Below are 25,499 nucleotides of genomic sequence, written 5' to 3' on the forward strand. Positions count from 1 at the left end.
AATGATTAACATTTAAAAATACGGTTTTTAAAATTAGTGTTTCTTCCATAATGCTGTCATGATTTTGTTTACTTAAATGGGTTTGTTACAGAACACATGTAATAGAGATGGACCAAGCATTTGTAATTTGGAGTAGCTTTAGGTCTAAAGACGATGGTGAATTACGTAGGTTTAAGTTGTTGGAATTAAAACTAAAAGCTTCTTTTGATAAAAGTCGTTGTAACATTTTGTGACTCTATTAATAGAAGTGGCTTTTTCTTTGCTTTCCAGGTTTTTGGGCGAGTTTTAAAGAAGTATTGCATCTTCGTTTTTTTAATTTTTGAAGTGGGAGTGTATGTTTCTGTTTAGGTCACTGCCTTCATTGTAAATCTTGAGTTTAGAAAAAACCAAACTGCATATCTGTTTTTCAGACTTAATGAAAATTTGTGCTGAGAAAGTCACTTTGAAATATTTTGGAATAAGTTTTACATGAATGATTGATCTTTTATGATAGCTTTGCTGTTTGAAGCAATTCTCCCTCTACTAGGAAGCAGCAAATCTTACTTTTAAAAACCCGTGCTTCACTTTCTTAAGCTACATTTTAGTCGAGCGATTGTGTGTGAATTCTTTTTCTGTATTCCCTTTCAGTTTTTCTTTCTCCCCGCAAATTAAGGAGCGAGAATTAACCTAATTTACGCTGCCCAGTCACACTCCAGCTCTCCCACTTGGAAGCAGTTTTTTTCTGATTGAGCCAGTGTGTTACAGTAACATCATTAGACACTATTCTAATTGAGGTGTGAGTTACTGAGGCCTCTGCTAGGGAGGTTAACCCTACAGAATCTGCAGGGTTCATTATATTTAAACTGCATATTTCGGCTTGTCTAAATTTTTGCCTATTTTGGTGAAAACATGTTGTTTTGTCGATGTTTAAACTTAGTTCATTTTGTCCCTCTCTAGTTCATGACTAACCATTTTTTTCATTTTTAATCCAGCGAATTTTTTTTAGAGTGGTTCTTTAAGCATCTTGTATTAGCCATTTCAATGCTCATTATATACGTTTGGATTTCTCTTATTTTGTTGAACTAGAAGACTGTGTAGTTACGCCCCAAAATTTTTTTTTGTCTTAAAGCCATGATGAATGGGGTGACTCTGAGGTGACCATTAATCGCGTATAAAAGTAACCTGACTAAAATGTTTTCATTGTTTTCTACAGTTAAAGGACTTAGACCAGCATAACACAGCATTTTTTTTTTTTTTTTTGAGATGGAGGCTCGCTCTGTTGTCCAGGCTGGAGTGCAGAGGCGCGATCTCCACTCACTGCAAACCCCGCCTTCCGGGTTCAAGTGATTCTCCTGCGTCAGCCTCCCGAGTAGCTGGGATTACAGGCATGTGCCACCACGCTTGGCTAATTTTTGTGTTTTTAGTAGAGACGAGGTTTCGCCATGTTGGCCAGACTGGTCTTGAACAACTGACCTCAGGTGATCCACCCGCCTTGGCCTCCCAAAGTGCTGGGATTAGAGGCGTGAGCCACTGCGCCTGTCCTATAACAGCATTTAATACAGTTTTGTAAAATTATCACATTTTGGGCTTTTTGTTCAACAGTTGATGAAGTCTCAATTGGTTTAAAATGAGAAATTCAAACAGTTCACAAATATATCTAGATATATTCATTTGAGCTACTTGTAGAATGATGCTGTTTGCATATGTCAAGCATATGCTTGATCATAAGTCAGATTTAGAATTTTTGGATTTTGTTTTCTCTTTCTAAAATGTGTAATTTTGGTAATGGGAAATTTGACTGAATTCCAGTTTCTCAGGAACAAGGTATTTTAGGTTGTGTCACCTTAACACTATTACATGGTGTAATTGGCATCCGGGAATATTTGTTTTTAACTATGAGAGTGAATGAAAACTAGGGTAGTGCTTACATATGTAAAACTAAGATGGTAGGTAGTCGGATTCTTACAATTTATAAGGTTCTCATAATCTAAGCCTTGATGAGTTGCTACTGCAAATTATATTATAGATCAGATAAGTACCAAAGACCAGTTGTAAAGAGGGTCTGTTAACATTTTAATCAGTTTAAAATTGGCGGTAACAGTAAAGACCGTTCAGCCCAAAGACTGTATTTCATTATTTATATTTCAAATGAGAATTTTTTGCAGTTTGGAAAACTTGTAAATGTGTTGAATTCATCTTTTTATTGCCTTTTTACTCCCAATGTTTAGGGCAACGGTCTTTTCTTCTCTCCTGTCTCCCTCCCTTTCTCCCTTTTTCTTTTTCTTTTTTTTTTTTCTGAGACGGAGTTTCGCTCTTGTCACCCAGGCTAGAGTGCAATGGTACGATTTCGGCTCACTGCAACCTCCACTTGCTGGGTTCAAGCGATTCCCCTGCCTCAGCCTCCCGAGTAGCTGAGATTACAGGGGTGCGCCACCATGCCAAGCTAACTTTTTTGTATTATTAGTAGAGGACGGGGTTTCACCATTTTGGGCAAGGCTAGTCTTGAACTCCTGACCTCAGGTGATCCACCCACCTCAGCCTCCCAAGGTAGCTGGGATTATAGGCATGAGCCACCACGCCTAGCCTTTTTTTCCTTTTTCTTTTCATCTTGCTCAGTGCCCCAGCCTGGAGTACAGTGCTGCAATCATAGCTCACTGCAGCCTCTACCACCCAGGCTCAAGCAATCCCACCTCAGCTGCTGCGGTAGCTGGGACTACAGGCACACACCATCACACCTGTCTAATTTTTTGAAGAATTTTTGTAGAGACGGGGTCTCTCTCTGTTGCTCAGGCTGGTCTTGAACTCTTGGGTTCAGGTGATCGTCCCACCTCGACCTCCCAAAGTGCTGGGATTACAGGCATGAGCCACCACGCCTGGCAAGTAGTTTTCAATCTTGGCTGTACTTTTAGATCCCTTGAGGAGCTTTACAAAATACTGATGCCTGAATTCTAGCCCCAGAAATCATGATTTGGTTGGTCTAGGGTGCAGCCAGGTTAGCCCTCCGCAGTGATTGAGCCATTAGGGTCCTCTGACTTTTTCTTTTGAACTGTTTCACTTGTGTTAGCTTTACATTCTTTAATACAGTGTTACACACATGTACAGTGTAGCCATCTCACACATCTAACTTAACGGGTCTTTTGAAAGTATTGCCACATTTGCTTTGCTTCTGTGTCTGTCTCTTTCTTTTCTCTCCCCCTTCCTGTCACCTATTCCTTTCTCCTCTGTTTCTTTCTTCACTTTCAGCTTATTTGAACTGTCTGGTAGTAAGTTTTAGGAAGCTGTATTTCCCATGATGAGAAGTTAGTATATCATCACTATTTTAAATAGGAAGTTGATTTTCTTTAAAAGTATATTCTCAAATGCTTACTTGTACTCCTTTTGGAGACTAATTACTTTAAGTCCCCAAGTTAGCATCTAAACTCCCTGTGGGCTTGGTCTGGTGGCTCACATCTATAATCTCAGCACTTCAGGAGGCTAAGGCAGGAGGATCACTTGAGCCCAGGATTTCAAGGCCAGCCTGGGCAACAAAGTGAGACCTCATCTCTAAAATAAATAAATAAATAAATATAACTCCCAATGCAAATTGTCTTCTTAGGGCGTTAATCTACTTGGTAAACCTTACATTTTCAAGCCCCCAATCAACTAGTCACTTAACTGGTTTCTGAGAGGCGGGTTGCATTGGGCTTTTTCTGTCAGGGCTTAATTAATACACTGTGAGACATTTGCTCAGCTAGGCCAGCTAGCTAGTACTTCTGTAGAGATCATCTAGGGCACGTTCAGCTCTCCATTTACATCACCTGAAGTAGTTCCCAAGTGCTGGGCTATGGAGTAGTTTCATCTCTGTCTCTGGAAGAGCTATTTAAAAAAATAAAAATATTTTTTCCCATCTGATTGCAACACACATGCTGCTTCAGAATGGGAATGGAGTGGAGGAGGCATGGGAATCTGTGTTATTTTTAAAAAGTGCCTCTTGATTCTGAAGGTTTTGTTTATTTTAGTATGCTTATCCTTACTGCTTTATTTATCTATTTTTTAGAGACAGGTTGCCCAGGATGGAGTGCAGTAACATCATCATAGCCCTCTGTAACCTTCAACTTCTGGGTTCAAGAGATCTTGCCTCAGCCTCTAGAGTAGCTAGGACAACAGGCATGCACCACCACGCCTGGCTGATTTTTTAAAACTGTTTTGTAGAGATGGGGGGGCGGGGGTCTTGCTTTGTTGCCCAGGCTAGCCAAATCTTATTTATGATTTAAAACTAGGAATGCTACCGAATATATATTTTTATAATAAGGTATTATTTCTGTATGTTAATATGGATGAATGTATGCTATTCAGGTCTTTTCAGGTCAAAATGTATTTCTAAATATAAGATGAATTAAGGATATTTGTCAGTGATATTCACTAGCGAATTCTAGAGCATATGTTATCAGTAGATGGCCAGTCCTTGTAAAAATTGAATAATCTAGTGAAAGGATGACCGGAAATAATATTTAATGGGGTAAGCTAAGCCAGGAATCATTGTACATAAACACATTAGGTGTGTCTTACATCATAAATATGCCTACTAAAACTAGTTGAAGGAAGAACGTGTATAGATGCTGAAATAATGAAGGGGCTGGCTAATTGTAAGGAAAAATGATACAACTTCTATATAATTAGTCTTTTTAATCAGTTGCATATACTCATGATAATTTGTAAAGTAAAGATTGTAGACTAGATCAATGCTTTGTAAAACTAACAGTACCTCAGACTTCCAGAGTGCTTTTTAAAGGTACAGCCCCACCCTTGATTCTAGTTAGTGGAGCTGGCCTAACCTGCGGGGGATTTTGATACATCTCCCTTTGAAAGAATAAGCTAGATGACTTGAAACTCTGCTTCAGTTAAAAGTTTTATGAAATGAGGCCGGGTGCGGTGACTCACGCCTGTAATCTCAGCACTTTGGGAGGCCGAGGGGGGTGCGGATTACCTGAGGTCAGGAGTTTGAGACCAGCCTGACCAACATGGTGAAACCCCGTCTCTACTAAAAATACAAAAATTCACTGGGCATGGTGGCACATGCCTGTAATCCCAGCTACTCACATGCCTGTAATCCCAGCTTCTCAGGAGGCTGAGGCAAGAGAATTGCTTGAGCCTGGGAGACAGAGGCTGCAGTGAGCTGAGATTGTGCCACTGCACTCCAGCCTAGCTGACAGAGCGAGACTGTCTCAAAAAAAAAGTTTTATGAAATGTATTTTTTAGTTATCAGTTATTAAAATTCAGTTTGGTTTCCACCATCTTTTAAAACAGTGGTTCCCAAAGTATGGTCCACAGACTCCTGGAGATCCCTAGGATCCTTATATTTAAGGGGTTCACAAAATCAAAATTATTTTCGTAATGAAACTGAGACATTATTTGCCCTTTCACTGTGAGGACATTTGTATGGGTGGTGAAGGAGCAGTGGTGGGTAAACTGCTGGCACTTTAAAATGACTCTAGGCAGTTATACCAAACATATGAGTCCTCATTGTGTTCTTTATAGTCAAACACACATAAGCATTTGAAAAAATGCCGGTTTCACTTAATAATCCCCTTGCTGCAGCAGTAAAAAGGTTTAATTTTAAAAATCTCTACCCTGGAGTATATGTCTTTTTAATATTCAGTGTGATTAAATGGGAAGTATGCATAAAGCATTTCTGCACATTGAAGTACAGTGTTCTTTTCTAGGAAAAGCACTTGTGTGATTGAGCTGCAAGCTGAACTAGCTGCTTTTTAGTGGGACACGATTTTTATTTTTATTTAACAGGATGACAGATAAGCTCAGATAGCTATTTAGATTTGAGTATTTGGCAGGTAATTCCTTGGAAATGAATAAAGTGAGCTGGCCACTTCGGGGAGAACGTTTATAGCCAGTGCTAAAATCTGATGTTTCAAGTGAAAATCAGATTTTTGGGAAACTCCTGTCACTATGAATTGCCAGTTTCTTAATACTTAAAGACTTTTCTGATGAGATGGGTGGTGATATTAAGGAATGTGATTTAAAAAAATATGTTGGGCTGGGCACGATGTTGCACACCCATATTTCTAGCACTGTGGGAGGCGGAGGTGGGAGAATTGCTTTTGGCCAAGAGTTCGAGACCCTGTTTCTACAAAAACATATAAAAATTAGGTGTAGTGGCATGTAGTTCTAGCTGCTCAGGAGGGTGAGGTGAGAAGATTGCTTCAGCCAGGGAGTTCAAGGCTGGATTAAGCTAGGATCACACCACTGCACTCCGGCCTAGGCTACAGAGCGAGACTTGGCGGGGGGGGGGGGGGGGGGGGGGGCGGGCAGTATGAGGAAGTGTGTCAACACTGGGAAGATCTGTGTAACTCATTGAACCAGTATTTTCCCAAATGACCAATTCATGTTACAAAATCGTGCATGGGTAGGCGATTCATTCAAAGTACAACATAGACAAATGGATTTTTATATACACCAGAGCCAAAAAGTTCACTGATACAGTGAATTCCACATTGCAACTAACCTTTCAGAATTGACACTTGAGTTTTGGTGTTGAATAAAAGATGAATATCCATTGTTTTCTGAGAAGGCTGTTAAAATACTCCTCTCTTCCAATTAGCTGTCCATGTGAGACACGTTTTCTTCATGTACTTTAAACAAAACAACATATCATAGCAGATTGAATGCAGAAGCAGATATGGGAATCCAGCTGTCTCCTATTAAGCTAGGTATTAAGAGAAATTTGTGAAGATGTAAAACAGTGTTACTCTGATTCCTGACTTTGTTTTAGAAAATTCTGTTTTTCATAAGATGTTTATATTAACGTAATGGGTTTATTATTTTAAATGAATTAATAAAGCAAATACCAAAAATTTTAGTAGTTTTATTTATTTATAATATGATAAATATCAATGTATATAGCCCACATAAAAGCTATTTGGTGTCTTTAATAATGAAGAGTATAAATAAACGTCCAACTTGGCCAACATGACGAAACCCTGTCTCTACTAAACATACAAAAATTAGCTGGGCATGGTGGTACATGTCTGTAATCCCAGCTACTTGGGAGGCTGAGGCATGAGAATCACTGGAACCTGGGAGGCGGAGGTTGCAGAGAGCTGAGAACATGCCTCTGCAGTCCAGCCTGGGCAACAGACTGAGACTCTGTCTCAGAAAAAGAATATGAATAAAGGGATCCTGAGATCAGAGAGTTTGACAGCTGCTGTTTTAAAGTAACTTTTTATGTATTATCGACTAAATTACTGATTGATTGAATTGTTTTTATGGTTTGTACTATATTGCTGTTATTTCTAAGGATGTTAGTCATTCAGTTTCTGTTCAGTTATCAGGGAACACGTAAGAGTCAGACTTAAGTAAAAAGGGGAATTCATTGGCTTGGTCTGGAGATAGAGCTGACCTCAGATTGCTATATCCAGGGTTTCAAGCAGCATCACCAGGACTCTTGACTTTGCTTTCTTTCTGTTTCTCAGGTAGTTTGCAGGCTAACTATCCCCAGCTTCAAGGAAGCATGAAGAGGGCCTTTTTCCGCCCCTCTGTAGTTCCATTGGAAGTGCTAGAGCTATGTCACTCACCTGCCTTGGGTTCTTTTTCATCAGAAACAACACTGTGGCCAGGAGGTGGCTCTGGTTAGTCTGGGAATTGTCCCACCTGGCCAGATGGGGAGATTCTCCTTGGAAAATCAGACTGCTGTTTTACAAATGGGGAAATACATGCTGGTACACAAAAACTGATGTCCACCTATAGTACTTTGTTATTTCTTCTTTTAACAGCCTTTAATTTATTAATCCAAAAAGGGTAATTTTTAAATAAGATCATTTAAACTGAAGGTGGCATACCAAAATGACATTTAAATTTAAGACACATGGGTGAACAAGAAGCATACATCTCGATTTGTCCTTTGTCATTCATCTTAAAAGTTAAAAAAAAAACTTTTTGTCGCTTTTATTGCTGTATAAATGTGCTCTTGGAAGTTCGCCAACTGCCCTCAGTTTGAAGAACCTCAACTTGCTGTCTAGGATTTAGTCTTTAGCTTGTGCTGCAGACAGTTGCACTAACCGTTAACACCTTTTTTTCCTGTTGGTAAACCTAAGTTTAGAGTTTCTTCCTAGTAATACATTGATATATTACCAGGCCCAGCTTTTTTCTCTTCCCCTAGTTAAATTTAAGCACTTTTGCGCCGGGCATGGTGGCTCATACCTGTAATCCAGCACTTTGGGAGGCCAAGGCGGGCAGATCATGAGGTCAGGAGATCGAGACCATCCTGGCCAACGTGGTGAAACTTGTCTCTGCTAATAATACAAAAATTAGCTGGGCGTGGTGATGCGCCCCTGTAGTCCCAGCTACTGGGGAGGCTGAGGCAGGAGAATCACTTGAACCCAGGAGGCAGAAGTGGCAGTGAGCCAAGATGGCACCACTGCACTCCAGCCTGGGCCACAGTGAAACTCTGTCTCAAAAAAAAAAAAAATTTAAGCACTTTTCTCAAATATTCCCATAGTAAGTAGTTTATTGATCACTGATCAAAACACAACTTCTAGAATATACATGTTTGACACAAGTAATACAGTTAATTCAAAAGTAAACATCTGAGAAAAAATGTCAACACTCCTTACCTAAAATACATGAATTTACATGAGAACCTCTCTCTGGCCAGTATTCAGCCTGTTTAATTTTAGAGAGTATCTTAATTAGTTTGGTTATTTGGCTTTCTAGTCCATTTATTAGTATACCTATGGTCAACCTTGCTTACAATAGCAAGGCTAGAGGAAAAACACAACAGGCAGATAACAAGAATCAGCTGTCTCTTCTTGCTAACTTTTTACCTCTCATAACTCTTGAGTGCATCTAATACCTGTATATGTTAGTGCCTTTCAGATAGGCCTAACTTCTCATCTCTTCAAACTCAAGATATCTAAAGCTGAATTTGTTACATGCCTGCTTTTAAATTTTTTAATCATTGAGTTATCTAGAAATGGGTCATCTTTTATTTGTCCCCCCTTTTTCACCCTTCATATTTCAGTTGGTTAAAGACTCCAGTCTTTTCTACCTAGAAATAGCTCACTGATTTCCCCCTCCCCTCCTTGGCCCATTGCCCATGCCCCAGTCTAGGATCTTACCGCTTTTCTGGTAATTGTTTCCTAACTGGTTTTCTATTTCCTTTTCCAAAGCTGTTCTCCAGGCTCTCACTGAAGTTTTCTAATACAAATCTAATGCTGTTTTTTCTCCTCTTTCTACCATGAACCTACTCTAGACAAAGCTCTTATCCGTCTCTGCTTTTCCTCATCATTTTCCTTCAGCCTGGCAAATTCTTATTCATATGTGGTAATCCATTAATACTATTCTACCAATATTCTGATGGCTGTCCCCTGGCACATGGTAATATTGTGCTTCTTTGTCTCCCTCATCCCTACCTTGAAATTAGGCATGGCCCAGAGTTTCTTGCATTGGCACTGTTGACATTTTAGGCTGGATAATTTATTTTGCTTGTTGTCCTGTGCATTGCAGGGTATTTAGCAGCAACCATGGCCTTTAGCCACCAGATGCCCAGTAGTATCCAGTTGTGACCATATATTGCCTCCAGATGTTGCCAAGTGTCCCCTGAGGGACAAAGTTGCCCCTGGTTGAGAACTCCTGGCATGGCCTTATGACTTTGGCCAGTCAAACATGAGCAGAAGTGGTAGCCTTTAAAAGAAGATATATGAGCTGTCCTATCCCTTCTTCTGCCATTTAAGGACATATGTAGAAATGGAGCCTTTGTCAGTCTAATTTCTGAGCGATGACAGCAGTGCCCCCAGTTGATCTGTGATGAATGTGTATTATATCCTAAGCAGAAAATAAGCTTTTGTTTTAAGCTACTGATCTTTTGGGGGTTGGTTGTCACTGCAGCATAGACTAGCCAATCCTGACTGATACGTTGTGCCAAGACCTAGGTTACCTATGAACTTTCCATGCTCCCTCATTTATAGTCCCAAATCACTTTATACCTACTTCTTTTAGCATTTATTACTTATGTAATAATATGTTTGGGTCTTCCAGATTAGTAGTTCTCAGTGGAGTAAGTACTGCTCTTTAAGGGGTGTTGTAGAAATTTGTGGATGGGTTTGGTGGATTGGTGGCCTGGGATGCCATCCTGCAATGTGAGAGACAGCGAATAATTATCTTGCATCCCACAAGACTTTCAGATGCCCCAGAAATTCATGTAGGAGGAAAATATAATTAGCCCAGAACCTAACTCTATAATATATATTCACTTTGCCAGGAGTTAAATTTCTTTTAATTCATTTTTTTCTTGCCTGCCTGTCTCCCTCCCTCCCTCCCTCCCTCCCTCCCTCCCTCCCTCCCTCTTTCTCTCTGTTTTCTTTCTTTTTCCTTCCTCCCTCCCTCCCTCCCTCCCTTACTTCAGGCTCTGTCACCCAGGCTGGAGTGCAGTGGCGTGATCTTGGCTCACTGCAACCTCTGCCTCCCAGGCTCAAGCTGTCCTCCCACCTCAGCCTTCTGAGTAGCTGGGACTATAGGCATGTGCCACCATGCCCCACTAATTTTTTGTATTTTTTGTAGAGAGGAGGTCTCACTTTGTTGCCAGGCTGGTCCTGAGCTTAAGTGATCCAACCATGTTGGCCTCTTAAAGTGCTGGGATTACAGGCATGAGCCACTGTACCCGGCCTTTGTTGTTTTGTTTTTTATTTTTGAGACCAAATCTTACTCTGTCACTTGGGCTGGAGTGCAGTGGCTCAGTCATAGCTCACCGTAGCCTTGGTCTCCTGGGCTCAAGCAGTCCTCCTGCCCCAGCCTCTTGTTAATTCATTTTCTTAGTTCAAGTTGTTTAAGAGTTCACCATTTGGGAAAATCCATGTTACTGACTGCAGTGCCATTGTGCTATTTGAGTTGCCAGTATAACACGTTTATCTTGGAAGGTCTGAATTTGTAGCTGTCATATTTGTAATGATTCTGTATATAAGTGCTAGCATCTAACTTCTTTATTATACATTCTAACTTAGTTGGCATGCCTGAGTATTTATAGGTGGAAGTACACATTATTAAGCTTTTCCTCCTTTTTGTTACAGTTAGGGCATTGTTAAATTTTCAAAATATGTTTAAGTAGTTTAGAATTTTGTTTCAGTAAAGCTAAGGTGGTGATATAAATTATTTGTTGGAAAAAAAACGGGATGTTGGTCTGAGAGAGTCCAGACCCACTTTCTTACTATGGGCTTCCTGTTTTTGTATCTGTAGTGCTTTGTATATACAGTGTTTGTTGAATTGGTCAATTTATGTTTCCCAAATTTGTTTTATGTACATTGTTGCTTCTAATTACCACAATAAATTTGTGAAGTTGTCAGGGCAGGTGTTTCCATTTTATAGATGAGAGAATTGAGAGAGATGTTAACATTCAGTCATGCTGCTAGACCTTTAATTAGAATATATAATTTTATTTATATCGATATTATGCTCTTGCTTACCATACTTCCATAATCTAGAACCATTTAATGGAGGAATACATCTCTTTATTCCTGCTAGTATTATTTTTTATATGCATAACTTTTAATTATGTTTCAGGCACTTGTGGTCATAGGAATACAATAAAGAGAGAGATGAGAAAGCTGTTTGTTTAAGAAAGCAAGGTCATTATCATTTGTATTCAAAGCAACTTGGTATTAAAACAAACTTTGAGATACCGTTAAGGCCCCAGAATAGCATAAATTTTAGAAATGATGACATTTGATGGTGAGATTGTGGTGAAATAGTTACACTTAAACATTTTGATTGCATTGTAGATTCATACACATCTTTTGGAATATAATATCAGAAAATGACTTCAAAAGTGTCTGCACTCTTCTAATTTGTTGTAAGACAATTCCACAGAATAAAAAGCTATGGTCAGTCCAGAAACACTTGCCTGGTATATGTCAGGAACTGTGCATGGTGCTGGGAATTTCTAAAATGAGAGTGTTGTTGCTGTTTTCTTGGATTTCTAATTTGTGGCAACAATGTGAGACAGATATGTAATCAAATAACTAATGTGTTAAATTGTAATTTACACATGTAATTTACAATTAAATTGTAATCGTAATTGTTAAATTGTAATTTAACGTATCTTTCCTTTTCCCTCTTTCCTGATTCCTTTCCTTTCTACTGAGTCTCACTCTGTTGCCCAGGCTGGGGTGCAGTGGCACAATCATAACTCACAGCAGCCTTCAACTCCTGAGCTCAAGCAGTCCTCCTGCCTCAGCCTCCTGAGGAGCTGGGACTACAAGCCCACACTACCATGCCTGGCGAACGTCCTACATTTTTTTAGACAGATTTTAATAGAAAATGCAGAAAAATGTGTAATGCATTTTAGGAAAAATCTTCTTGTGAAACTATTATTATTTTTTTGAGATAGGGTCTCACTGTGTCACCCAGGCTGTAGTGCAGTGGCACAGTCACAGCTCACCAAGGCCTTGACCTCCCAAGGCTCAGGTGATCTTCCAGTCTCAGCTCCCCGCGTAGCTAGGACAACAGGCGTGTGCCACCACACTCGGTTATTTTTTTTATTTTGAGTAAAGATCAGGTTTTGCCATGTTGCCCAGGCTGGTCTCAAACTCCTGGGCTCAAGCGATCCACCTGCGTCGGCCTCCCAAAGTGCTGGGATTACAGGTGTGAGCCACCATGCCTGGCCACAATTAAGCATGTTAATATTTCAACAGTAGCTTTTTTACTGAACACTATGTATCAGACACGTTACACAGAATTTTTCCTTTGAGCTTCTGTATACCCTCCTTTTAATCCAGATTCAGAGTAACTTCATTTTCTGACTACTATGAAAACTGGAATTCTAATTCAAATCTCTTGACTCCAAAATCTCCCATGCAGGTTATCTTTGGTTATTTGGAAAGTGTACCTTCAGCATGTGTATTAATGTGGGCAAGTGCTCTAAGACATATGAAAAACTGCTTCTCTGCATGGGGTTTATGAGTTGAGACAGACATTTATGTAAAAGAGATAACAACAGAGGGAGGAGCAAGTCTTCAATATCAGGTGATTGATGTACATTCTGAAGAGGCTCAAAACTACAACAGTGGCCGGGAGAATGGGAGGAGAGATAGAAAAGACTGAGGTAAAGAATCTTGTAACTGTAACGGAATGTAGGGATAGTGAAGGAAAGAGGCACGTCAGAGATCTTTTGCAGAGCTTCCCAAGGCTAGGTAGTTGAGTGGAATTGATACTTTAACAAAGGTCTTCAGAAGAGGAAGAGATTTTGGTAGAATGATGAGTTTTATTAATCTTGTGGGAGGATACTTTAAGGATTCAAGTATGCAGCAAAAGAAAATGAAAGCAAAATAAGTCTGGAATGCAACTTCAGTGAACAAATAAAATACAACCAAGCACACAAAGTACAGGCTCCAGTCCTGCTTTATCTTCTTTATTCTTAAGCTAATGGCCTTTTCCTATTCTCTGTGGGGTCTTGGGATCAGATAAGTTAGTTTTCTACCTGTTGAATGGATTCTTTATTAATCTTCAGTTTTTGTTATTTTAATTTTTTTGAAAATAATTTACCCTGCTGCTTTTACAGGTAAAATCTTTTGAGGAATTTAGTGATCTCTTTAAAGAACAGCTGTATTGAGATATAATTTCCATACCATAAAATTCACTATTTGAAAGTGTACAATTCAGTGGTTTTTACTATAGTCAGAGTTGTGCAACCATCACCATTATCAATTTTTAGGACTTTTTCATTACAACAAAGAAACACCATACCCATTAGCAGTCATTCCTCATTCCCCTTCCTCCCAGGCCCTGGCAACCACTGATTTACTTTCTGTCTCTGTGGATTTGCCTATTCTGTATATTTCATATAAATGGGATTATGTAATGTGTGACCTTTTGTCACTGACTTCTTTCACTTAGCATGTGTTTTCGAGGCTTATCCATGTTATAATTTGTTAGTACTTTATTCTTTTTTATGGTTGAATAATATTTCGTTGTATGGAATTTTATCTATGCATTCATCAGTTGATGGACATTTGAGTTGTATCCATTATGAACAACGCTGCTATGAACATTCATGTACAGGTTTGTGTGGACATGGGTTTTCATTTCCCTCAAGTAGAAGTGTGAAGAGTAGAATTGCTGGGTCATATTTACTCTGTTTAACATTTTGTATTAATACCAGACTGTTTTCCAAAGTACCTGTGCCATTTTGTAATCCCAGCAGCAAGGAGTGAGGGTCCAATTTCTCTGCTTCTTCAATACTTATTATTGTCTTTTTGATATATCCATCTCAGTAGGTATGAAGTAGCAGCTCATTGTGGTTTTGATTTTCATTTCCATAATGTCTAATGTCGAGCATCTTTCATGTGCTTATTGGCCATTGTCTTTGGAGAAGTGTCTTTTAGAATCCTTTTGTTCATTTCTAAATTGGGTTTTTTTTTTTTTTAATTGGTCTCCTTTAACAAAGGTGAGTGTTAACTGCTAGGTAGAATTTCATACCAGGCGATGGTAAATTTTTCATAAATATTAGTAATAGACTTTTAGGTTTAACTAGTGCTGATCCTCATAAGTAATCCTTTAAAAAAGTGCTGGTAAGATTTTCCTTTAGGGTGACTAGTAAAGTCAGTAAGACTTGATTGAGCATGCCACTATCATAATGAGAAGACCTAACTTTAATATTTTTGGAATGTCAAAAACAGTGACATTTTAATTAAGTAATTTTATTTTTTAAAATTATTTTTAATGGCTAATATTTTGTAAGAATTTTAAGTAATTTTCAACTCTGAGCATCAAATTTTAATTATGTGCATTGAATCTCTGACTTAACCAGAGCAATTTCATCTTTTCCCAAGTAGTCAGATCTACTTCGTAAAATGTGTTCTGATGTGTGTCTTTTTTTTTTTCTTTTTTAGGTTATCCTGAATACATGTCTAACAATTTTCCTTGCAACGTTAGCTGTTGTTTTTCACTGTTTCCAAAGGATCAAAATTGCTTCAGAAATTGGAGACATATTTGATTTAAAAGGAAAAACTTGAACAAATGGACAATATGTCTATTACGAATACACCAACAAGTAATGATGCCTGTCTGAGCATTGTGCATAGTTTGATGTGCCATAGACAAGGTGGAGAGAGTGAAACATTTGCAAAAAGAGCAATTGAAAGTTTGGTAAAGAAGCTGAAGGAGAAAAAAGATGAATTGGATTCTTTAATAACAGCTATAACTACAAATGGAGCTCATCCTAGTAAATGTGTTACCATACAGAGAACATTGGATGGGAGGCTTCAGGTTAGTCTTACAAGAGTTTTTCTATACCCTCTATGGTGGCAGATTTAAAAATTTGCTACGTTTCCTTTCAAGCTACTACAGGGTAATTTAATTTGTGCTCCATCTCTTCAGATACTGTGCATCCTGTACAAATATGCATTATGGGAATTTGTGGAAGAATATGCAAAAGATAAAATTTTAAAGTTTTTTAATGTTCTACTCAGAAAAATGTTCAATGGAGAAAATTTGGAAAATAAAAATAAAAAGCAGAAAACCCACACTTTGCAAGAACTACCTTTAGCACTTTGGTATTCATTTTTGTAGCCTGTTGTCTTCTTTTTTTTTTTTCCTAGACGGAGTCTTGCTCTGTCACCCAGGCTGGAGTACAGTGGCGCGATCTTGGCCCACTGCAACCTCCACCTGTTAGGTTCAAGGCAATCCTCCTGCCTCAGCCTCCTAAGTAGCTGGGACTACAGGCAAGTGCAACCATGCCTGGCTAATTTTTGTATTTTTAGTAGAGATGGGGTTTCACCATGTTGGTCAGGCTGGTCTCGAACCGCTGACCTCAGGTGATCCACCTGCCTCAGCCTTCCAAAATTCTGGGATTACAGGCGTGAGCCACTGTGCCCAGTCGTGTTGTTTTCTTTTTTGATATTGTATGTACATTTAAACAACCGGATTACACTTAGTCCTTTTATAGTTCAGAAATCTGATATGTTTCACTGTTAGCAAATGTTTCATTGGTCACATTTTTCAGGTAGAACTTCATGATACAGCTCCCTTGCTTAAATAAATCTTACAGAAATTTTGTCTTAGATTTTAAAGTTTTACTTCAAGACTTTACACATAGTTTCTGCAACACAGTCTTTTTGCATATTTATTTATTTTATTTTATTTTTTTGAGACATGGTCTTACTTTTGCCCAAGCTAGAGTGCAGTGGTGCAAAACATGGCTCACTGCAGCCTTGACCTACTGGGCTTATGCAGTTCTCCTGCCTTAGCCTCCTGAGTAGCTAGGACTACAGGCACATACCACCACGCCTGGGTAATTTTTTATTATTTGTGGAGACAAGGGTCTTGCCATGTTGTCCAGGCTGGTCTTGAACTCCTGGGCTCAAGCGATCCTCCTGCCTTGGCCTCCCAAAGTGATGGGATTACAGGTGTGAGCCACCATGCCCAGTCACTTTTTGCATTTTTAAAACCTGAGCACAGGCCTTGAAATTATACCAAGGTTTAAATTCTAGGTCTGATGTATGACATGGCCAAGTTAGTTATTGTGAATTTTAGTTTTCTTATTTATGAAATGGGGATTGTAATACTGACTTGGTAGGATTGTGAGGATTAAATCAGAATATATAAAAGTGTCTTGCATAATGTGACACATGAATAAATGGTCGTTTATTTTTCTAGGTGGCTGGCCGGAAAGGATTTCCTCATGTGATCTATGCCCGTCTCTGGAGGTGGCCTGATCTTCACAAAAATGAACTAAAACATGTTAAATATTGTCAGTATGCGTTTGACTTAAAATGTGATAGTGTCTGTGTGAATCCATATCACTACGAACGAGTTGTATCACCTGGAATTGGTAAGTAGACTGCTTTCATCCTAAGAAACATAAAGGGAAAAGGATCTCAATAGTGTTTCAATTTTTGTAAGTTAAATTATAAATTTGGAAGATAGCCCACAACTTTAAATAAGGTTAAAGAATCAGACATTTTTAATATACGTATTTAAATTTGAACTTAGGAACAAACTTATATTTTGACTGCTAAAACCGAGTATTGTAGTTGATATTTTGCCCATTTAGAACATTGTTTTTGAGAAATAAGATGGAAAGCATTATAAATTTGAATACTTAGTTATGTATTGTTAGATAGCGTTTATGCTACTTCTGAATTGAAATGGTTCATGAACTTTTGTAATCTTTGGTTTAAATTTACATTCTCTGTTTTTAAATGGAAAATACTTTCATTGTAATGATTAATGTTTCATTTGTTTTCCCCTTTAAACAATTAAGATCTCTCAGGATTAACACTGCAGAGTAATGGTAGGTAATCTGTTTCTTATTACTTTCTCTTTGTTTTGTCCTATCCTCTCTTGTTTTTTTGTTGACCTAGAATTAGTTTGTGTGAGCGGCAGTAACATTAACAAGAAAATAACTTACTGCTTTGGAAATGTAGATTTTGAGGTTAGGGGCATTTAAAACTGGATTTAAAACTGGATTTAAATTGGCTATTGCTCTTTGTATTTGAACTGCAATTTATGAACTAAAGTACTGTAAAAAATAGGATAGAGGAATGCACCAAAAACAAATATAAAGAATATTTTTTGAGTTAAGACCTATTTTTGAAGAAAATCTCACAGAGCCAGTTTAGATGGATGTTAAATACCCAGAATATTTGGTAATTTGGAATCACATATAACATATCCTTTAAAAATACCAGTATTCTAATTTTCGTTCATTTCAGCCTAACATTTTTATGAATGATAATGTTGAGAATGGTTTAAAATTGCACTCTTTTGTATTTTTTCAGTCTTGTTACATTTTGAGTAAATAAATCAAGGCTACTTTAAAGCATATGCCCATCACAGCTTACCTAATTGTATTTTTAAAAAGAAAAAGTGTTTTAAGGTGAGAAAATGAAATGTGAATGGGGGTGTGTGTTTTTGTTTTTTATTGTAATATTTGAGAATGGAGTTTTATTAAATCTTTAGCTCTGTTACTTAGAACTTAATAAACTAAAATTTCTGTAAGAACTAATTAATTTGCAGAGAAACTCTTATAAAGAACCACTGTCAGCCAGGCACGGTGGTTCACACCTGTAATCCCAGTACTTTGGGAGGCTTAAGCGGGGTGGATCACCTGAGGTCAGGAGTTTGACACGAGCCTGGCCAACATGGTGAAACCCTGTCTTTACTAAAAATATAAAAAATTAGCCAGGTATGGTGGCGGGTGCCTGTAATCCCAGCTACTCAGGAGGCTGAGGCAGGAGAATCGCTTGAACCCGGGAGGTGGAGGTTGCAGTGAGCTGAGATCACGCCATTGCACTCCAGCCTGGGCAACGAGCAAAACTGTCTCAAAAAAAAAAAAAAAGTTGGGGGAGGCTGGGCACGGTGGCTTACTCCTGTAATCTCAGCACTTTGGGAGGCCGAGGAGGGCGGATCACGAGGTCAGGAGATCGAGACCATCCTGGCTAACACAGTGAAACCCCGTCTCTACTAAAAATATACAAAATTAGCCGGACGTGGTGGTGGGTGCCTGTAGTCCCAGCTACTTGGGAAGCTGAGGCAGGAGAATGGTGTGAACCCGGGAGGCAGAGGTTGCAGTGAGCCGAGATAGTGGCACTGCACTCCAGCCTGGTTGACAGAGCGAGACTCTGTCTCAAAAAAAAAAAAAAAAGGAACCACTGTCATCTTAGAAAGGTGTGCTCTTGTTCAGGAGGGCAATTAGTAGTAGTTTGGCACCTTTTTTGTTTGTAGAATTTTAGAGGTGGGTCAGAAATACTAGGTGACCTTAACCAAAATTTAGGAAGAGTATGCAATTCTACTTGTTTTTTTTTTTTTTTCCACCTTTCTCCCATATCACTGGTAATGGAGGAAGACTCACTGCCTTGTGGTGCTTGTTAGTGATTAGTAGGTTTCTGACAAGTGTGGGTTTATTATTAGGAGCTGTTGTGGTGGTCTGGAAAGGGTTGCTTTAAGATTGGTGAAAACTCTGCTTCTTGGCTACGCAGACATTGATATTGTGTCACTTCTTTTTTTTCGAAAGTAAACACGTTTCATATCTTCACCATTTTCCATCCATGTTTTTGGAGAAAACATTTGTCTCAGTAGGTATTAAAGGTTGGGAGACTGCAATGATAAGTGTGTCTGAATCTCTCTATGGGGCTGTTTGTGAGGGGGTTCAAATTCTGAGTGCTCATCACACACCTCCCCTATTCTAAAATTATTGATGCACTGTTATTGATGGGATTGTACGGGTTGATAGCCTTTCTCTAGTGACTGTAGGGCTGTATTCAGCCTTGTAGATCCCCCTAGTGGTGGTTTTGTAAAGGCTGTCTTCAGTGCCTTATTTCCTCAGAAAACAACTGGTATTTCTCACAGCTCCTTCTAGATTTGGACAAAGGAATGATACAAGACCAGGTAACTAAAAGTTAAGAAAATGGGACAGTTCCTTCATTTTTGAGTTAAAGTCTTGTGGTAATCATTTCCAGCCTATCTTTTATCTTTCATGAAACCTTCTATGACCACATTGACCTGTGTATTCATTTTAACAAATATTTAATAAGCATGTATTGCCTGGTACTGTGTTAGGTTCCAGGGATGCTTAGATAATAAGGTATGTTTTGTCTACTCAAGTGAGCTTATAGTCTAGTGGAGGAGAGAAAAAGTAAATAAGAGTGATAATACCATGAGATAGGTGCTGTGTCCTGGTTGCTGGTGATGATAAAGAATACAGACCTAAGGTGGGCCCAGTGGTTTCAGCTTTTTTGTCACCTATAGAGAATATATTCTTTGACCCTCTTAGAACATTTTTTTTTTCTTTTTTGAGACGGAGTTTCGCTCTTGTTGCCCAGGCTGGAGTACAATGGTGCGATTTCGGCTCACTGCAACCTCCGCCTCCCGAGTTCAAGCGATTCTCCTGCCTCAGCCTCCTGAGTAGCTGGGATTACAGGTGCCCGCCACCATGCCCAGCATTTTTTTTTGTTTGTATTTTTAGTAGAGATGGGGTTTCACCATGTTGGCCGGCTGGTCTCGAACTCCTGACCTCAGGCAATCCACCCATCTCAGCCTCCCAAAGTGATGGGATTACAGGCATGAGCCACTGCACCCAGCCCTCTTAGAACATTTTATAATCACTATATATATGTATAACTACTCTAAAAATATGGTTAAATAATAATAGCTACACTGGGTACTCGTGTGTCAGGTCAGACTGAGCTAAATGATTTCTGAGTATTGTGTCATCATTCTCATGATACTTCTACATGGGAGGTGGGATTATTTATACTTTAACAGATGAAGGGACTGCTACCTGGAGAGGTGAAGGAACTTGCCCAAGAATAGGCAACTAGGAGGAGCCGGAGTAATGTGTGCTTGCTATTAGATATTTAAACAATGGAAAAATATTACAAAAGACTGCAAACTCCATGACAGCAGGGATATTTGTTTTGTTTATGGATACATCCCAAGTACTAGAACAGTACCTGGAACAGAAGTGCTCAAGAAATATTTTTTCAGTGAATGAATTTGTTGAATGCTAGCCCATAAAGAGAAATATTTAACAGTTTGGTATCTGTTTTTCTGGACTTTAAAAAATATATACTATATGTTTTTTTAATTTTATTTTTTTGAATAGGCAATACATGGTCCATAAATCAAAATACTATAAAAAGGTATACAGTGAAAAGAAGTGCTCCCACCCCTGCCCCCATTCCCCCCTACCTCAGGTAATCACTTTTTTTAGTTTCTGGTGTTTCCTTCCAGGGTTTCTATATGCAAAAAATACATACCTCCTTTCTTACACAAAACGTATACTATGCATACTATTTCTGGACCTTGGTTTTTTACTTACAGTATATGATTTTTTAAACATGCATATGATCATAGTGTACAATAGTGCTTTGTAACTTGCTTTGGTTCTCTTGGCAAAAATATATTGCAGACTTCTATCCTTGTTGATACCTTTAGTTTTACCTGAGAAACATTTATTATGGATTATCTGGGGTTAAAGAGATCTGTAGACCAGTAGAAGTTTCGAACTTACATCTGGGAAGTTTAGCCAGCATATTTAGGGCAAGAAAGATTTATGGGTCATAACTGTTTAAAAGCAGAATACAGTTGGTACATAAAGATGTTATGATTGCTGATTAAACTGAAGAGTCATCTGAAAAGCAAAAGCAGTGAGTACCAAGTTGACCAGTTGTATCCTCAAATCAGCTAGCAAAACCAGTAAGTCGGTAAAAAGATCCCAGTCATTATAACAACAAAAAACCCTACAATGTCCAGGAATTAATTAGAGATGTCAGGATTTATATGAAGAAAATCATTGAACTTTGTTGAAGGGTGTAATATAAGGCTGAATAAGTGTAGACATACCAATTTTATGCCCCAAACAATTTTTTTCTTTTTATTATTTTTATAATTTGGCCAATGTTAATGATGAGTGGTTGTGTTCAGTTTTTTTTATTGATACATAATTTGTTAAGCATCCTTTTGATTATCTTTTTGTTTCCATAAAATTTCTAAAGAGGAACTTTGGAATGGGATTTATAGGTCTTCAGAATATCATCTTCATGACTTTTGATGCATGAACATACTTCTTAAGAGGTTTTTAAGAGGTTGTACATAGAAACTTGCACAATGGATGATTATTACTGCCTTGAACTAGTCTCAATTTAATAAAAAGTACCCATGTAACTTAACTGATATTTACATGTAGTAGATTTTTTTCAAAGGTTGACATAGGGAAAGATAAGGGAAATGATATGCTGGTTCTTAATGAAAAAGGGAATGTCTTTTTGTGGTCTACTAATTGACTGCTTTAAGAAGAGAACCTACTATTCAGTGGATTGTTAAGTTCTGGAGTAGTGTTAGTTTAGAAGCAATAAAGGATTGGTTGCTAAAGATAAAAAGCAAACCTTAAAACAATAACCTAAAAACAAATGGGAAGGTTCTGGGCAGAGAATTAACATTGTTAATGCAGTTCAGTTTCAGTTTTCTTTTTTTCATACAGCAGAGCTAACTATTTCCTGGTTGGTTAATGGAAAGATGTTATGCTGTATCAGCTGGAATCTAGCTTTGCTTATGAAGGTGTAATCACATAGGTGACAGATGTTGATTACAGACAGAGCTGAGTTTTCTCACACCATATATTAATCAAATACTCTTATTTGGGTTGGGTTTCTAGAGGGAAATTTCAGTTTGACTTTTCATTTAGAATTTTTCCGTTTGGTTCTAAATCTATAGGGGACATTACATTCAGTACACTTCATTTTTAAAGAATATGTTCCTTAACAATAATTCTAGATCCTGGGATTGGATATCTATCAGATCCCACTCATATCTCCACAGTGTGAAATTAACAAAAAGATATAGTTAAATACTCAGTCTCGATTTAGACCGAATAATTGTTTTTCTCAGCTGGACACATTTTCCAGCCAATCGGTTTTTGCCTGCCTTATGTATTTAGGTGATTATTCTTCTAGGTTTATCAAGAAACTGAGGAGTACCTTTTTAGGATTGTTGCTGGAGGCTGTTGAAACATAGACTAGCTTCAAATTTGAGAGTCAGATTGATTGATAAAATATATCTCATGCTGTTACCGCTGAATAAATGACTTTTGCTGGTAAAGTAGTATGCTTTTAAAATAATATGAAAAAATTCTGAATTAAGGTTAGTAATTTACACTGTAATTGATTTTAGATGTTATTATATTACTTGCTAATAAGATTTTTTTTTTCTGGGAATAGAAGCTTATAAAAATTTAAAATATGTTTAATTTTCTATATAGCTCCATCAAGTATGATGGTGAAGGATGAATATGTGCATGACTTTGAGGGACAGCCATCGTTGTCCACTGAAGGACATTCAATTCAAACCATCCAGCATCCACCAAGTAATCGTGCGTCGACAGAGACATACAGCACCCCAGCTCTGTTAGCCCCATCTGAGTCTAATGCTACCAGCACTGCCAACTTTCCCAACATTCCTGTGGCTTCCACAAGTGAGTTCTAGAATCAGATGTAGTCAGCAAGTTGAGTTTTCCTAATCATTGCTTATTTATGTGTAGTCACTTGGGGGGAAACTCCAAGTAAGTAAACATTAAAAGTAACTGTAGTATCTTTCATAGGTAAACAGGTATTAAACAGGTATGCACAATCACTTGGAATGTAAGTAATGGCTTTGATTATAATATTGATTTAAATTAATGATCTGATTTGTACTTTACTATTACATGTAGAAGTAAGTAGCCTCTTAAGCTCCCAGATATATTTTGGAGAAATATTTAAATAATTAACAAGCAGTTTTGATCCAAGATGTTTATGAAGGTCTGTGTTAATGGAATTGCAACCTTTCTTTTAATGCAGTGTTCTTATTTTGGTTTTTCTGGGACAATATTACCTTATAGTAGTTGTCTGATTTTCTCACTGTGCAAAGGGATCTTGACAAATTTGTTATATATTGCTCAAGATAGACATTAAGTAATTAAGTCAATTTTGATATAAGCTAACTTCTATATCTCTTTTTAAAATATATGTGTAATTAAAAAAAAAAAGTCTGTTTCAGAAAGATCCTTCTTTTCTGCCATGTCATAGGAGGCAGAGGGGCTGCTAGGTTCAGGTTTTTGGGGGCATGATCATATGACCTGGTTCTGTTACTTATTTTCACAGTAACCAAAGGTTTGATAGTTTGCTGCTTGGCAAATGAAGTAGCTTTTTTTTCTTTTTTTTTTTTTTCAATTAATCATAGAGCATTGTCTTGGCATGTGTATGGTGTTAGTTGCATGCAGTTGCTAAAGGAATTTATGTAAACCCACATCAGAATAGATTTTTGACAGCTCTGGGCTAATACTGTGTTAGTTGCTACCGAAAGTACCATTATTCTATTTGCTTTACTATCAGATTCGATTCAACATAGAAATTTTGATCTTTGGAATAAATGGGGGACTGATTTCTGTAATTGTGAGTTTTCAAGTGAAGTATACCAGAATTTTCCCTCTTTAATTCATTACACCACTTCAAAGCAATATGTATTTGGTTTGCTATCTAAGAGATGACAGTCTCACTATAGGCAGCATATTCTAAATGGGTCATATAGGTTAAGCACTTGAGAACCCAGATCCTTAATCACTTGGTGCTTCTATTATCTGTCTACTTTTTATTTACCAAATTAGGAATATGGTTGACAAACAGTGGGTAGTGATAGAAAATAAAAGAAGGTACATTATAGCCACTTGAATGTAGATTAGTGCTAGAGCACAGCTACCTACTTCTGTTTATATTATCTGGAGATTGAATTTCTGTGCCTTTGTCAATGCTTACTAAAGTGACTTCATTTTGACTGTGTTGTTTCCTGAGGTTGAATCCTATTCAAAGATTAGAAAAAGTGATAGAAATGAAATGCAGCTAATTTTATCCTGGTATTTATTGGGTAGATTTTAATAATCGAATACTATAAATACTGTAAGTTTTAGAACTTGTGTCAAAATGTTCCCTTATGTGGTGGCATGCGCCTGTAGTCCCAGCGGCTCCGGGGGCTGAGGCAGGAGAAATGGCGTGAACCCAGGAGGCGGAGCTTGCAGTGAGCAGAGAGCGAGTCACTGCACTCCAGCCTGGGTGACACAGCGAGACTCCATCTCCGAAAAAAAAAAAAAAAGAGGGTTCCCTTAGGTCTCAAAAAGTATATTGATAAAAAAGAAAAGAAGTTGAACTAAAATAGAAGATTTGAAAGGCTATTTTACATGAGCTGATTTAGTCGTATTGTTTAACTTTATTTTATGTACTTAGAATTGTATAAGGGAAGTATTCAGTATGGATAACTACAGTGAGTCACTTTACAATTTATGTTCTTTTGACACCTGAATATTTTAAGAATTTCCTTTTAAATACCTGTAAATTAAAATAATTTATCCTGTGTAGTTAATGACAATTTTTGTAAGTTAGCTAAGAGTATTGCCTGTAGAATTGTTAAAAATATGAACAAAACCATAATTAACCTTTGAAGATAACTTGCAGAATCTGGGGGATGAGTAGGAAGGGAGGTTGCTAAAATGTCATTTTTACAGATAAATAATTTGGGGAGTATTGAAATATTCTCTTTAGCTTTTGGTTTTGTAATTCTTAGCTTTAAGGAAATGTGATATGTAAAGAAAAGAAAAATATTCCTTTTCTTTGATACTTTGAGCAATGGTGACATGTTACTCTCTTCCATCTGATTATACTCCCATTTAGAAAAGAATGAGGTGATGCCAATTATAAATAATTATAACTTTAGTGCTTTCCAAATTGGATTAACAGTCGAGTTAATTAATGCTCTTTAAGAAACCAAATTTCCACTTTAAAAAAAAAGCCTTAAAAATGTAGGACAGTAAGCAATATCATAGGATGGTTTTTGAATAGTATAGAAGCCAAGAGAAGCTTGATTCTCTTGGTATATTACATACAGAGAGGGCAACTAATTTCTTGTACATCTGGGAATATGATGGTGTTCTTGAAAAGAAATGATTCTTGGTTTATAAAAGCTCTTGAAAAAATTTGAAAGTAGACTGATAGTTTTTTTGTTTGTTTTTA

At 37.7% G+C, this 25,499-nt stretch overlaps 1 protein-coding gene across 3 annotated transcripts in view; it reads left to right on the top strand.

Annotated features, from left to right (window-relative positions):
- Positions 1-25,499, top strand: part of SMAD4 (SMAD family member 4) — a 54,430-nt gene that overhangs the window by 1,477 nt on the left and 27,454 nt on the right. For all 3 annotated transcript variants that reach the window (XM_019014070.3, XM_004059429.5, XM_055368535.2), the window contains exons 2-5: positions 14,853-15,228; positions 16,618-16,792; positions 17,225-17,254; positions 22,721-22,933. In XM_019014070.3, coding sequence (XP_018869615.1) covers positions 14,980-15,228; positions 16,618-16,792; positions 17,225-17,254; positions 22,721-22,933 — 667 coding nt within the window. In that variant the 5' untranslated portion in view covers positions 14,853-14,979. The remainder of the gene's footprint in view (positions 1-14,852; positions 15,229-16,617; positions 16,793-17,224; positions 17,255-22,720; positions 22,934-25,499) is intronic.

The sequence above is a fragment of the Gorilla gorilla genome, chromosome 17 (genome assembly GCF_029281585.2).
Source record: "Gorilla gorilla gorilla isolate KB3781 chromosome 17, NHGRI_mGorGor1-v2.1_pri, whole genome shotgun sequence".
Lineage (NCBI taxonomy): Eukaryota > Metazoa > Chordata > Mammalia > Primates > Hominidae > Gorilla > Gorilla gorilla.